This window comes from Xiphophorus maculatus, chromosome 9 (assembly GCF_002775205.1).
Source record: "Xiphophorus maculatus strain JP 163 A chromosome 9, X_maculatus-5.0-male, whole genome shotgun sequence".
In the NCBI taxonomy this organism is placed as follows: domain Eukaryota; kingdom Metazoa; phylum Chordata; class Actinopteri; order Cyprinodontiformes; family Poeciliidae; genus Xiphophorus; species Xiphophorus maculatus.
Window position 1 is genome coordinate 16,442,627 of NC_036451.1, and position 15,439 is coordinate 16,458,065.

The window sequence follows — 15,439 nt, forward strand, 5'->3', positions numbered from 1 at the left end:
ACAACACATTCACCATGCACTACTTTGTGCTGGGGTGCCATATAAAGACACAATTAAATAAAGCTAAGCAAGAAGTTACCTGTTGTTTGGTAAACATAAATGCATCTTTATTCAGTTTCTTTTCCAACATAAACTTAACAACAAAATAAAGCACAGCAGCTTGCCTTTGAACGAGTTGAAAACGTGTTGATTTTCCACTTTCATGAAGTTCAAAGCAACTAAAATTCCCGTCAAGCGAACACAGAGGAGTTGGTGATCTGTGGCGAAGCAGAGGCTGCTGCGCCACTCTGAGTCCGCGTGATCCACGGCACTTGAGCTCTAAACCGGGCAATCTGGACAAATAAAGTGCTTTTTTTGTTCCTCAGATCAATGAAGTCATGGGGCCCATCCTGTTTTAGACAAATGTAGGTTTGTTGCCATAGCACAGTTACCTGGGAAACCGATCAGCTGGTTTAAACCCAAAGATGGAGAGACAAAGAAAAAGACGGAACACGCAGCACTTATTTTCTGCTGCGCTGCGTGTGTATTTATATCCTCCCGAACACCAACCTGTTCTTAATCTCTGTGTTGACGCACAAAAGCTGAAGCCATTTGCAGCCTGTAGAGTTTTTTTTATTTTTATTTGGGGACGCTCTTATATATCCTGTCTTGCCTCGAGAATCACCGATGCACTCAAAAATGGATGCAACCGAAACAAAATCAGAAACATTTCCCCGAAAAAACAAACAAACAAACAAAGAATCACAAAGATGAAGTAGAGTTTGGGCTGCATAAAACAAGCTCTATTCCACTTGTGTAACTTCAGACGCAACCAGTGCTCCTCTAACTGGTTCTACTGGGAGAACACGGAGTGCCACAGGTGGATCTTATTGGTCAGCCGAAGCTTCTGTGCTGTCCATAAAAACGCAGCACAGGAGCTCAGGAGCGGAGACCGAGCGTAAGGGCGCAGAGCAGCCGCGCCACGGAGCTCACAACACGGCCGTGTGTCCAGAGAAAACACCTGTCACTGCAGGACTACACGCAGAGGAGCGCAAAAAAAAAAAAGGACGCCACGCTCTGAAACAAGCTTGTGAGTACATCCATATGAAATATGAGTTGATTTAACTTGGCACCGAAACGAAATGTGTACGGTTTGGGGAGCAGCGGAGATGGAGACAGGAACCATTTGCGCACCTGTTGAGCCGCTTTGTCGTTTGTAACTTTTTAAAATAAAATACTTTAGATATGGCAGAAAGAAAACAGTTAGTTTATTTAACAATCCCAGTTAATAAAATGTGCTTTTACTCAGACTAGTTTATCAGAATTAAATGAATTTTGTTCTGTTATGTGAAATCACTAAAATAAAATAAAATAAAATAAAATAAAATAAAGGGAACACTGGTGCAGTGGCAGACTTTTTCTTATTTTGCCCTTCTCTCGGGATAATGTTATTTATTCCCGAAGTTAAGTTATTCCCCGTTTTGATGTCGATATGCATGAATTTAATCCAGATATCTTGTAAAGTGCATTTTATTTCTCTTCGCTCCAATAACATTATTCTTCTGCATGTCCCACGCTTTCGAACTGAAAAAGGGAAGCAGGCATTCAGTGTGTTGGCCCCCACAGCGTGGAATCAGTTGCAGTCTGAACTTAAGATGTGATTTCACTGGACTTATTTCGAGCAGTTCTTAAAGATAGGCAACAAGATTCTATGAAACAGTGTCATTGTTTTTAAATTGTTTTTATTGTTTTATACTTGTGCATATGTATTAATTGTTTTTATCTTGTAACCAGGTTGCTATGTATTGCAAATTTTTGCTCAGGTCCCTCTTGAAAATGAGATCTAGATCTCAACGGGGTTTACCTGATTAAATAAAGGAATATAATGCAGCTTACCTGATCTTTCAGAATAACCGGAATAGTTATCTTATTGACACCGTTTAAATTGTTTAAAATAATTTCACATGCCCAGGGTTTCATTTATTCCCCGTTTTGATGTCGATGTGCATGAATTTAATCCAGATATTTTGTAAAGTGCATTTTATTTCATATTGTCCATTGCAGCCACTTGCTGTTCAAGTTGCAACCAGATTAAACTGATCAAATTTGCATTATATGACTGTTTATTCTCGATATGCATTTAAACAGAATGACAGTTTTTAAACATGATAGTCACATGAAAAAACGAAAATGAGAGAAATGTCCATTTGTTCTTTCATGTATAATAAGTGCAAATTGCATTTAACTTCATGCATATAAAAAAAATCACGTGTTATTCACATAAAACGATGCATATAAACAAAACTGTATTTTTTTAGTTTAGGAAAAAGTTTGGACACTCTTCTCCATTAAAAGCTCTGTAGCCTTTTCCTGAATTTGGCTGAAATAACTTCAGTTAGATGCTTCTTGTAGCATCTACTTGCCTCTGCAGGCTCTGACATCAGTCTGAGGAAGGTTTGCCTCATGTTTGAGGGTTTTATTACACATACAGCCTGTTTTAAGTCTCCCTACAGCCTCTCGTTGAGATCAATATGTGGACTTTGATTTGACCCAGGACTTTCCTTTGCTCTGTTCTTTTCCCGTCCTCAGTGGGTATGTTTAGAGTTATTGTCGTGTTGCAGGACCAGTTGGTGGTCTTTTATGTTTTTCTTATGAAGCAAATCCTTGCAGGCCTCAAAAGTACGTCAAACTTGTTCAGTCTGCTTCCGATTGTAAAGGCACATGAACTTCTGTATAAACAACACCAAGAGTAACCTTTTAGGTGTTTTTGGAGACTTCGTTTAACACCTTGTAGTTTGCTGTTGGAGTAAACCAGATCCAAGGTTGGGTGCCTTTACTGAGCATGTTGTTTTGAACATGCCTCTGCGTTGGACCGTTTGCTTTCTTGGTAATGGCTGATTCCAAGATCATTGGGGACCTCATTAAACATTTAAGGTGAAGGTGCTACAACCTTCTTTCTGAAGGCCTTTGTGAGCCCTTTCAACTTCACCATGATCTAATAGTCAGAAGCCCTCTAAGCTAAATGTCTGAGGTTTAAACCCTCTTTAGCGATGAGGAGCACCGAGTTTCTCATCATGTGGACCTGATGTGATCCACTTCACTCAGATTTAGCCATTTTAACAAGGAAGAGATATGAAATACAATATAATTGCTTTTTCATAATCTTTCACCAGGATGTTTAAACTTCTGCTCTGCAGATTGATTTGTTTGATTATTGATTTTAACATTTGTTTGTCTAAAAATGTGAAACTTTTAAAGGATTTCCTATATTTTTATTTTTTATTCTTTTTGCTGATAGCTGATTCTTTGCAAATTGCTGCTGAATGCAACAATTTTTTGTGGCATGGAGGCTGGTATTAGATAACCCCAGTTTGCTTTAATGGAGACCTTCATCATGTCTGCATTGTTGGGTTTAGTGTCTCCCATGTTATTTTTGACAATACCACATATATTTTCTTCGGGCTTTGGGTCACACAGTCCTGCAGAGCAATAAATAGCACTGATTGAGGGTTACTGGTACATGTGGAAACATGCTGAGTTGTCCTAAATTGGCTTTTAAAAAAAATAAAAATAGTCCAAACTCTGCTGTTCTTTAAACACTTTTTCTTAATTTAATTTTTCATTAATATGATTGGAAACAACTCCTTTGTCAATTATCTTTTGTGTTTTTTACCTCTTTTTGAAGGAACTCAGTGACTGTCTGCTGGACAACTGTCAACTCAATAATCTTGTCCATTATTGTGCCATTGTGTAACTGTAACATTACAGTTTCTGCTTAAAAATATATTTTCTATTGGCCATATCTAATATTCAAAATTTAAGAGAAGTTAAATTTGGGGTTTTCATAACTCATGCCCATAATGAAAACGACTTTATTGACATGTTTCACCAAATACGTGGGAGTTTAATTGTAGACTGTGTTTCAGCTCTTCAGCATTCAGGTGTTTTCATCCCCTCTCTCTGTTGGAGTGCTCATTTACACTTCTCTCCGTTCAATGTGTGTTATTAATTACAGAGGCTCCTGAGTGAAACCTGCTCCCTTGCTCCTGCCACTGTCTGGTGGAAAAATGTGGGTTCTGGATAAGATCCGTGGCTCGGTGGAGACCAGTGTGCTGAGACAAGGAGACAACGGTGACAGAAAGGCTGCAACTGCGCCGTACAGCAACGTGCTCACTCCCGACAAGATCCCAGACTTCTTCATCCCCCCAAAGCTGGTCAGCTGCCCTCCAGAGCCCGAGACGCCGAGCATCAAGCCCAAAGAGGGGCTGCAGCCGTCCACTTCTGAGCAAACCATCAGCAGCAACAGGAAGATCAGCAGTCCGAGGAGCCCTCGCCTGGTGGCCAAGATCGCAGGAGATACAAAGAACCTGCTGAGAGCAGCGAACCGCCACATCATCCAGATAGAGAGTGCGGATGACGTTGTGGCTGGGGACACCAATGCAGACCCCCAGTCGCAGACTGCGATGTCTCTGCCGTACGTTCCCAAGACTCAGACATCTTATGGCTTCGCAACCCTGAAGGAGAGCCCCCACACTCGACGCAAAGAGTCCCTGTTCCACTGCGAGCTGACCAGTCCCATCACTTCTCCAAACACCCAGAGGAAGACTCCAGGGAAGGGCAGTGAGACAGGGAACCATCTGACCCCCGCTGACTGCAACACCTCCCACATGAACCCCTACCGGTACTTCAGTGGTGGAGAAAGTGACACCTGCTCTTCCGCTGAGTCCTCTCCCTTCAGCTCTCCGTTGCTGTCCCGCTCCGCATCCCTCCTCAAGATCTTCACGCATGAGACGCAGGCCAAAGTGGTGAAAGCCAAGCGGACGCTGGCTCGCCACAGCTCCCTGTCAACAGACGAGTGCAGCTCGGCCGAGCCCAGCCCCAACATCCAGCGGCGGCTCCGCGTCCCGTCCCTTCACGGCGCCGGAGGAGCGTCTGACCACGGCCTCCAGCGGGAGCACACCATCAACCTGCACAAGGGCGGCACGGTGAGGATCAGCGCCAACCACGACTCCGGCACGTCACGCCTGCTCATCCGAGTCCTGGTGGCTGAGAGTCTGTACGACAAGCACGTCGACATCAAAAGCATCAATTGCTGCGTGTCTGTGTACCTGAATCCAGGCAAGCTGCAGAAGCAGAGGAGCAACATCATCAAGAACAGCCGCAACCCAGTCTTCAATGAGGACTTCTTCTTTGACTCCATCAGCTCTGTTCAGGTGAAGAACCTTTCTGTGAAGTTCAAGGTGGTGAACAAGGGCACCAGCCTGAAGAGGGACACGCTGCTGGGAGAGAGGGAGGTACCACTAGCAAAGTTGCTCTCAGGACTCTAAAACCACAGCAGATGGAGCTTAAGTTGATAACTTGGAATTTTCAAAAAGCAGTTCTGATAAAAGTTTACAAGCAGTTACCATCTGACCTACTGTAGATGACTCTTTAGGCATCTTACTTTAGTTTAAATCCAGATCAGTCAGTCATCGTGGCTGAAGCTGTTGCTAGTCTGAAATTAGCGACCAAAGTGGATTTCTACAGTCTTGAAACAACTCAGATCTCAAAAACAGCACTGTGGTTTATAAAAACTTGATTTTAATTACAGAGTTATCTGTGATTACTTACATTTTACACAGGAAGTGGGGGCAGCGCGTCTGCAATGATCTTCCTGTGTGAAACATAAGAAGAGAGAAAAACACAAAAAACTGAGATCTATTTCCTTAATTTGCCTCGTTTTTCCATCCCGTTAAAGCTCTGAGGTTCTGGTACAGTTTTGTGTGGGTCCTCTCCTGACCTACTTCTGTCAAAGCTGCTTCTGACCTGAAACATGCTTGGCCCTGGTTAGACCAGCTGTTAGCTTCAGGCTCTGGGACCAACAAACTTGGGTTCATAATTAATAAAGATGCCAAGAGTTATTTATTGCAGGTAAGCTATTAACCGCTTGTGACCTTTCCACAGAACCTCTTCTGACTGAAGCTGTACTTTGGTGTTTGCACTGTTTTCTCCATCACTCATTGACTTTAAGGAGGAAGAATCTATGAAGAAGAAAGGTATTTACCATAAGCTCAGAGAACGACCTCCCTGGTGTACACGAAGGAAGGATTTACTTCACTTCTTCTCCTAAAAATGGATTCTCATCGAACCAAACTGAACCCAACAGTACCAGATGAATGTGGCAGATGAAAGCTCTCCATTCTGAGCACGTCTCCCGGCCGAGTGTCCCGAGCCAGGCCCTGCTGGTTCAAAGGTTGGACGGCACCTGTGCGTCAAGCTGTCTCCTGTCCTCCAGCGCCAACGTCCTCGTCGTGGTTTTATTATTGTAATGTGACTGAAATCCGCGGCAGCGCAGGATTTTTACATCGCCTCCACCACCTGCGAGCACAGAGATGCTTTTGAGAACGAGTGCGCGCTTTGAAGTGGCCCTAGATCCTGATGTGCAAATGATCCTTTGATCTGCACGGGGAAGGCAAGGAGCGAAAAGAGTGCCCACATTTACATGCACATCAAAAATGGAATTACAATATGATTGATTAAGCAAAGGACTGCAATGATCTGATTAAACTTGATTAAAACATCAAAATTAGAAATGTTACACAACAACCAATACCTGCTTCTTCATCAGTACCGCACTGTCTCAGTTTTGCTCTCACAGACCAGATCCAACCAAGGTTAAAGGCTTGCCTTGCTTCAGAATAATTAGTTTTCTCTCCAAAACTGATTATGCTAATATAGAGATGCCTGTTTAAAATCACAAAATAGTTCTTGCTTTGGGGGCTCCCAATAAAGTTTTAGTAGAATATATTTTGACAAACTGAAAATTCACTATATAAAAATATATGAAGTAAAATGCTGGCACCAGTAATTCTAAATCAATTAATGCCAGATTATTACATAAATGTGCAGTTATTTTATTTATCTGATTTTCAACATTGTGAAAAGAAATGATAAAAAAACCCACTAAATCTAAATCGATATAATAAAAAGTTGATAAAGTAGAAGATTCAAACATCAAGGCAGACAGAAATAAGTCATGAAAATACAATCGATTTTTCAGATCTATTGTGAAATCTATTGTCTAGATCTCTGCAAGCAACAGATCATGCCTGGATGCCTGATGTCCAGGCTTCAGATTACATGCTGAAAAACATGCCTACATATCAGAAGTTTATGCTAATATGTAAACAGCATTTCCTCAAATAAGGTCGTTGTCAAACCAAATGTCATTTTCTGAGATTATGTGTTAGGACAGATTTAGAAGGGTTTTGTGATAAATGTGTCTCTTTTGATGCTGAGTTAGTGGAGAACTGGACAGGACTGTGGAAGAAAAACAAAGAGAGCCTGGATTAAACTTGAATAACAATCTGTTTTGAGGAATAATAATATTATTAAACCTTTGTATATTGGATAGCAGATAAGTTCAAAACTCTAAACATTTCTGTATGTAAATATAGTTTTAACTGCTGTCCCTTAAAAGGCTCAGTATAAACTGTCTTTAATTTTTTCTACAGTTAAATATTGTAATTACAGAACTCTTTTAAACAATATTTCCCTACATGAAACCCTAAGAAAGCAAGTGATACATGCCAGTGCAAAAAAAATAAAATAAAATAAAATAAAAAATACACAACCACACACTTCTGGTGGGTCAGGAGACATTTTTCAGATTAAGGGTTGGCAATACAAAAAAAAACAAAAAACTCTCAGTTTTACTGAAATTTCCTGTAAAAGTAAAAATGCTCTGAGTGAAACGTAGGAGAGGATTTATGCCCAAAAACATCCCTGAACAAATGTATCCCATTGTTTGAACTATTGCAATCTTGTATCAAGGACAGTTGGCACAATTTGACCCTAAAACATATTCTTGTTTAAAAGGTAAACAAAAAGGCCACCACTCAGGTAAAGTGCACTCTAGTGATATAAACGCTAGTTTAAAGGAAGAGGAACAAATATCAAACTGATGCATTTATTCGAGAGCACAAAACAGCAACAGGATCAGCAGCAAGATGCATCATGATCTTGCTGCTTCGGAGGATTTCACTTGAGTTAAACTCCGTCTTGCAACTCCAATGGTTTGTTCAAATCCAGCACTAGAATCAGAAACTATTTTATTCAGATTCAAACAGCTTTTGGAAATCGCCAAGGAAAAACAGAAACAAACAGTTGGACGCTCTGATTAGGATTTTTTATGGTGTGGGTGAAGGTGGGTGAACAACAGACGAGTGTTTGCAGTAATAAATGTAACATATCTATCTGTTTGATGAAGCTTGTTTAACCACATGATTGATTTCCCAGCTGCAGCTGCCCAGTGTGGCAACCTGATTAAATCTTGTGCAACCAAGCAACAGGCACTCACTAAATTGGTACATGACTATCATCAGTCTGACTGCTGATAACTTATTGGGCTCTCATATCAGCTTAAATGCTCTTAAATGGGCAATTTTTCTCCACTTTAATCAAGCCTATTAAATTAGCACATGTTCGGTAAAACTTTGAACGCCGCCTAAGCACATTTTGAGTGATGTTGTTGGCAGGAGGACAAAAGACAAGTTCATTAAACTCATTAAACCGTGTAAATGTTTTTTAAAAAGTCAGTCGTCGACGTATGCAACCAGTCTTTAGCCGTAGTGCCTCTGTATTAGCAGTGTGCATGTTAATGTGTTACTTTTTAAAATATATGACATTAGAGCAATGGCGTCAGTGAGTACCAGCAGCATGGTATCAACAGGTCACTGGTGTTTGCATGACATGCTCAAAGTTTTCTGAAACCCTAAAGCCTTACTCTGTGTGTGTGTGTATGTGTGTGTGTGTGTGAGAGAGAGGGATGGTGAGAATGATTGAGCTGCATGATTTTGTCTAGAGTTGTTCACTTTCTATGTATAAAATGGAGTATTTTTTATTTTTTTGTAAAATGCTTTTGAAACTTGCCGTACGTTGGATTTGTACTGTATTTATCTACTCACTGTAAACAGGAGTTACGTTTGTCGAATGACTTAATTATGCACCAGCTAGCAAGTGCTGACGAGCAAAATCAGAGTTTCAGCTTTAACGAAGCCCGTTGGTGAGGGAGAGAAAACAACAGGCGATACTGACAGCAAAGCGGCACAGAAAGCAACATGACTCTGTGCTCAGGCGTGAACGGCAGCCCGATCCTTTTCTGTGGCTTCTGGAGGAATTGCAAACCATTGCAGCAGAGAGAGAAAACGAGTGATGCTTCTGTTAAAGACTTTTCCTCTGCCCACCTGCAGCTCCCTGTTGATGTGCTGTATATTACTTCGCTTACAGTGATTATGTTGGCCGTTCTCTGATGGAGTAGATTTGGTGAAATGTTGTAATCTCTGCTGCCTTCTTGTGTTGAGCTGCTCGTAGACTTGCTGTACTTTGGATTCAAGCTCCCGGTAAAACCAAACTATATCTCTGAGGTTTCTTCTAGAATGCCTGAACTTTCTCAGATGTGGCTGTGTTCAATTTTAGCATTTTTTTAAAAAAAATCGTGCTTTTGTATACTGAGGTAAAACTTTGCTTCACTCAGAATGAGTGATTCTTATAGTAATGCACATGATAGCTGTGATTTGCTGATTGTTTGATAGTGTCTTTCTTTTAAAGCTGTACAGTAGTGCTCTGACACTTTTTAGTCCCTGTTTTCCGAACAAACTATTGCTATTAATGGTCCATTGTACATGAAAACTACTTTAAAAGAAAAATGAAAGTTTAGCTTTTATTTTATAGGCAATTGAAAGTGTAAGCCTCAAAATAGATAAAACATTTATTGCACAAGCACAGTCTCAAACAGAAATATGTTGAAAAATCCAAACTTTAACTTGGCGATGCTTACTCAATAATGAAAACAATGTGTTAGTGAATAATTGATCTCTTCAAAAATGTTCATAATTGTTAATGTACACTTCAGTTAATAAGCCTTTTATTTACTTTTAATCAGCCTTTTATTTAATCAGACTTTTGTGACTTTCAAATTTCCTGTAATATTAAAATGACTTGAAACAGGGGCCTGTTTCTTTAAGACACTCCTCAAAATGGGAAAGACAAGAGAGCATGCCATTTTTAAACTAAACTTCTTAACTTTAATACATGATCAATTTTAGGCTACTTTTTGAATATTTTATTTTGCCACCTATTTTTACTGATAATGGTTCTGACCCTGATTGAACACATTGACTCCTGTGAAACATTTGTAAATTATGATCTTTAATAATCACAATTTCGGTACGAGTGATCTCATGTTGGACACACATGTTGACAGATATTCACGCAATTTTTTTCCACAATAATACAGATTGGGAAACTGAAATACCAAGGTCCAATGCTACTTGACTCGTTATTGGCTGGTGTTTTCAAAGCAGCCAATCCTCGAGTGCCATTCATTTTCCTTATTTCCAGAAAGAAGGAAGACTATAGATTTTAGCTTTTCTGGAAAAAAGACAGTTTTGACTGAAATTGGCAAATATGAGTGTTTTTAGAGGATTGAGGTATTTGAACATTTTAAAGTTCGTAGAGACTGTGGTCCCAAACTCCTGTGAATGCCTGGGGTCCACATACCTAGGAGCAAGCAAAAAATACGCAATCGAAAAAACTTTCAAATCCTCAGACTGGTACAAATTGGTGCCTGGCAGGAGGAAAGAGTCCAGGCTTCTTTTTGAGAAAACCTCAGTTTTTAAATGTTGACATGACCAGCAAACAAGGCCCTTCGCTGCCTTTGCAGAGACAATTAAGTTACAATGTCAAACACCTATTTAGCTTTTTAAAGAAAGTAAAAACTGATTGGATTATCTTTTGCCAACTTTTTATCTTTTACAACAAGTTAGCGCCACGGTCTTGATGAATATCAGACACAGTGAAAGCAAAGCAAAAGTTGCAGTTTTAAATCTCACTGAGTTTTGAAACAAAAATAACATTGTGTCCTTCCATGATTACATTGTTCTGCACCAGAGGTAACTGTAGGACATGCAGAAAACTCTCAGGCAACACGGAGGGTTTGAGTCACGAGTCAGTGATAAAGTTGTCAAAGGGTGGTGTTGAAATAAACCTGAAGAACCACAGGTTAGTTCTCCACTCAGTTTCCCCTCAGTCAGCAGAGTTCACAGCTCTTCTGTCTGAGTCCCTTCTGCAACTTTATTTAATTTTTTTATTATTTGGTGTTCTTTGGTTTGTACTTTCTGCTTATTTTAAGCACCAAAAAATTTTGTATTAAGGAACCTGGAAAACAAAAACTGCTTTAAACTCAAACCGGAATCTACAGAGGAATTATCAGCATTAACTTTCCTTAATGGCCATCCTGCTGCTGTGGTTCAACTCTGTCCACTCAACAGATTTCTAATTAGATAAAGGCCAAAGAGGCTCTACTGATGGCAATTTAAATAAGAAACCCATCAATATCCATATATGTGTGTTATACTGACGGTGACTTTGTTTCCTTTTGGCTTGTTGAGATTTTGTTTTTAATGAAAATGTAAATGTGCTGATGTTTTTACTTTTTTTTCCCTGTCTCGAGAAGTTTGCTCTGACAGATGAAGCTGAAAAAGTGCCAATCCTATACTTGACTCTTGATCCTTAACTTTTCTTTAAACGTAGACCAGTTGCGTAGTAGTTACTGTTGTGTTTCTGATCTGTGTGGTTTGATTACATTCACACTGTGATGTTATGACAACTGACAGCTGTTCTCTGTGTGTGTGTGTTAATGGGTTGGAGATGCTTTCAATAAAACGTCACTGCAATCACTGGTAATGTCGTTGTTGACTTTTATTGTGATCTTGAAAGAGAGAAACACTTACTGTGTTTGAAGACCAGCTCTAAAGTTGCTGGTGTTTTTTTGTGTAAAACATTTATTCCACTCAAACTTTTTCATATTTTCTCCCTTTCAAACATTTCACTATATTTATTGGCATGATAAATAGAAAGTGCTGCACAGAGGGTCCTGGGTTTGAATCTCACACTGCTGTCTTTTTGCATGTTGGTCTTGCTCTTAAAGATGCAGTTTGTTTACTAATTATCTTTAACAAACAACAAGGTGGTTGAAATATTTGAATAGGCAAACATTGCGTCCTTGGAAGTGCTTAAAATTGTATATTTTTGTCCATCTTTCAGCATTGCCTGCTCTTTCCAATTACCTGATGAATGCTGTTTTTTTGCTCATGATGTCCTGCCACTTAAAATAAAATAAAAAATCTAGCAGAGTTGCTGGGCCTTATCTACTTCTCATTTGGTATTACCTGGAATATAGCATCAGACGTGCGCACACAAATGGGAACATAAAAATATCTTATCACTGCCATACTATCAGTAATTGGCAGGAAAAAGCAGCACACAATATTTTTTTTGCCTCAGGGAGGAATTAGTCTTAAACCTAAGACTAATTCCATGTTTGAGACAAATTGTGTGGAAGTCAAGGTGAAACAAGAAGTAATGAGCACAAACAGAGCTAATAATGTCAGCATCTGTCCTATTCTGCTTCCCTTTGTTTGTTTTGACATCTTTTTATTTGGAGAGAGGCGTCTGTTTCTGCAGTGGATATGTCTGTCGTCTCAAAATCAGGGAACAGAACAGCACTTGGTTAATGACACTCCAACGAGGTTATATTGTATTTAAAGCTCTATATCCTGGTGAACCTCACAGTCAGTCCATTACAAAATTCACAACTAATTCAAACGGAAACAAGCCAAGAATGACTCAGTTTCTGCTGGATTTAGTTTCTATATAAAACAGGAGTTTGATCTGATAGTTAGATTCTGATATATTAATTTTTTTAAATAGGCAGTTACTGTATGTGGTTGTTTTAAAATAAAGTTTGTGTGCTATAATAGGCTGCCCTGCGACAGACTGGCGACCTGTCCAGGATGTACCCCCGCCTCTCGCCTGGAATGTTAGCTGGAGATAGACACCAGCACCTCCCAATCCCTCTAAGGGAAAAGGGTGTTAGAAAATGGATGGATGGATGGATGGATGGATGGATGGATGGATGGATGGATGGATGGATGGATGGATGCTATAACAGGTGTGATGCATGTAAAGCTTTAGAAATGACTCATGTAACCCAACAGTCCCAAACTCAAGAACTCAAGACCACCTCACATTTATTATTGTATGCTAAGAAAAGGAAAAGCTGTGCTAGGTCTACACACACACTCACAGGGATAATTTAGGGGTCAATTACCTTAACGGACATCTTTTTGAATTGTTGCAGGAAGCTGGAGCACCCAGAGAAGAACAAATACATGCACAGGGTAAACTTCATGCAAAAGGAGACCAGGTTGGGATTCAAACTCAGGACCTTTTTGCTCCAAGGCAACAGTACGTCACCATGCTGAAGAGTCTTTAGCATTAAGATTTTTTTAGATTGTTTTTCTTGTATCTGGATCTGTCATTGCCTCCAGATGCCTTTCCAATGGGTTTGGCTAAAGACCTTTGTTTCTATGTTCAAGGAACTTCCAGACATGTAATTGATGGGGCATCATCAGCCTTAGCTCTAAAACAACCTATTTACTGTTCTAATTTTGATCATTTAACAAAACGTAGTGTAAAACCACCAGCAAACCAAGACTGACTGAAACGACTGAGTGACTATTGGTAGAATATTGTTTACATAGAAATCTGACATTAATTTACACACATTAGAAAATATCAGTAAATTGGTTGTAAGGATGTTTGTCAGTAACAGAAATAATTTGCTGAAGTCCTGACTCATCGGTGTGGGAACGCTGCTTTTTCTATAGTTTCAACTTAATTAGGTTTGGAGCTTTGCTCTTAAAATAACCGTGTCTTTAACAGATGTAAATGAGGCAGAAACCATCCAGATGATGGCTCATTGGCACTGAATTTACTCCATTAACAGAAGAAGTACATCTTTCTCCTCATACGTCATACTTACATGGTTTGAGCTACTCTTAGAAAAACATGTAGTGGAAACTTCATGCCAATTGCTGCTCCGTCAACTTTACTCTTTGTTTTAAATGTCTTTTTAAACCACACTATTCACTGAAGTGACATTGATGCTCTCAGTGGTTCTTAATGGATTTTATCTCATGAATTGTATTCATGTTTTTATTTCAACATGTTATTTATATTAATTTTATTTAAGTTTTATGTGAATGGTTCTGGTTATATTGATCTGTGTTCGTACTTTTTAGTGTGTGTGTGTGTGTGTACATGTATTGTATGCTTCGTGCCACTGCAAATCTACCTTTGGGTATAAATAAAATAACCTAACCTAGAGTTCAACCCTTACAACCAGGTAAGCCAACCCATTTCTAGTGTATTTTCTCAATGCTTAGAGGTTTTCAAAAATAGAGAGACACAGAGAGAAAAGGGTAAAAGTGTCAATTTGTAACCCGGTTTTTCTCTGAGAAGTGGGTAGACTGTGTGAGATTATCAACTATTCAGCACAATTAGCTTAGCTACAGACTACTGTATGCCTTCATTTCACTAACATTTAATGAATTAAGGGAAAAAAAGATTTCCAACATATTCATATATTGAACTTGTACCTGCACCTTTTACCACAGTTAACAACAGGTGAGTCAGTCACCAGCAGCTCTAGCCCACGTCCCTCCTGACCTGCCCTCTTCTAGTGAAATTAAAGCTGCAGTATGTAACTTTTATTATTATTATTACTTTTTTATTTTTACATATTTGTTAAAATTGTCATTATGTTGTCACAGTATGGGATGAGAGATAATCTGTGACAAATCTATTTCCTCTGCCTATCTAGAAACAACCAATCAGTGGCAGGAGAGTTTGAGTGTTTTTCAAAGTATTTCAATGGGTCTGAAATTTGCAAACATAATGAAATATTTAATAAAGTACAACAGTAAAAATTATGGTGATGGCAAGGCAGTGCACTAACCTGAGAGAAAAAAGATAATAAAGGCTAATATTATTCCTTCGCAAGGCATTTCAATGCTTCTCCTATGTATTGCTATGGCAGGCCCCAATAATATCTTTTCTTCTAGTTATACATATTATTACAGAACAGATCATGAGAGGGTAGCTTTTTATTTAGGAAAAAATCAAATGAGTTGATCTCGTTATTAGTCCACCATATATTCACAACAAACTCACATCGATCCTGTGTTGATCTGCCTGAGGGTAATTCAAAGTGGAAGCCTGTTGGTCCCTCATTTACCAACACATTCAGCTGATTCTACCTCCAAAAACTTTGGCTGACGCGAATATTTTCATGATTTGATATTGTTAAAATGCAAGCCAAGCACGAGATTCACAACTCTTTATCCTCTCTGGGTCCTCGCCGTCTCCAATTCATCACCTTCGAAGCGAATGCACATGCAAACATACTATTAGGTTTCCTTTGCCAGCTGCACAGGAGATGCTGCCGCTGCACTTGGCGGGGGAAGAAAATGTTTTCCAATATCCTCCATCTGCCACTGTTGATTTCCATCCGATGCTGAACGTCTCCCACAGCTTGTAAATTGATTTATGCTGCCGTCTTCCTCTGAGTCAGGGAAAG

At 39.5% G+C, this 15,439-nt stretch overlaps 1 protein-coding gene across 1 annotated transcript; it reads left to right on the forward strand.

Annotated features, from left to right (window-relative positions):
- Positions 1 to 533: 533 nt before the first annotated feature.
- c2cd4c (C2 calcium dependent domain containing 4C) lies at positions 534 to 11,703 on the forward strand. Its single transcript, XM_005806409.2, has 2 exons — positions 534 to 1,069; positions 3,995 to 11,703. Exon 2 carries the CDS (start codon positions 4,047 to 4,049, stop codon positions 5,304 to 5,306), a length of 1,260 nt encoding a protein of 419 aa, XP_005806466.1. The 5' UTR covers positions 534 to 1,069; positions 3,995 to 4,046; the 3' UTR covers positions 5,307 to 11,703.
- The last annotated feature ends 3,736 nt before the right edge of the window (positions 11,704 to 15,439 follow it).

What these genes read in the sequence shown, in the direction of transcription:
- c2cd4c (XM_005806409.2), top strand. Translation starts at nt 4,047, where the DNA reads ATGTGGGTTCTGGATAAGATCCGTGGCTCGGTGGAGACCAGTGTGCTG.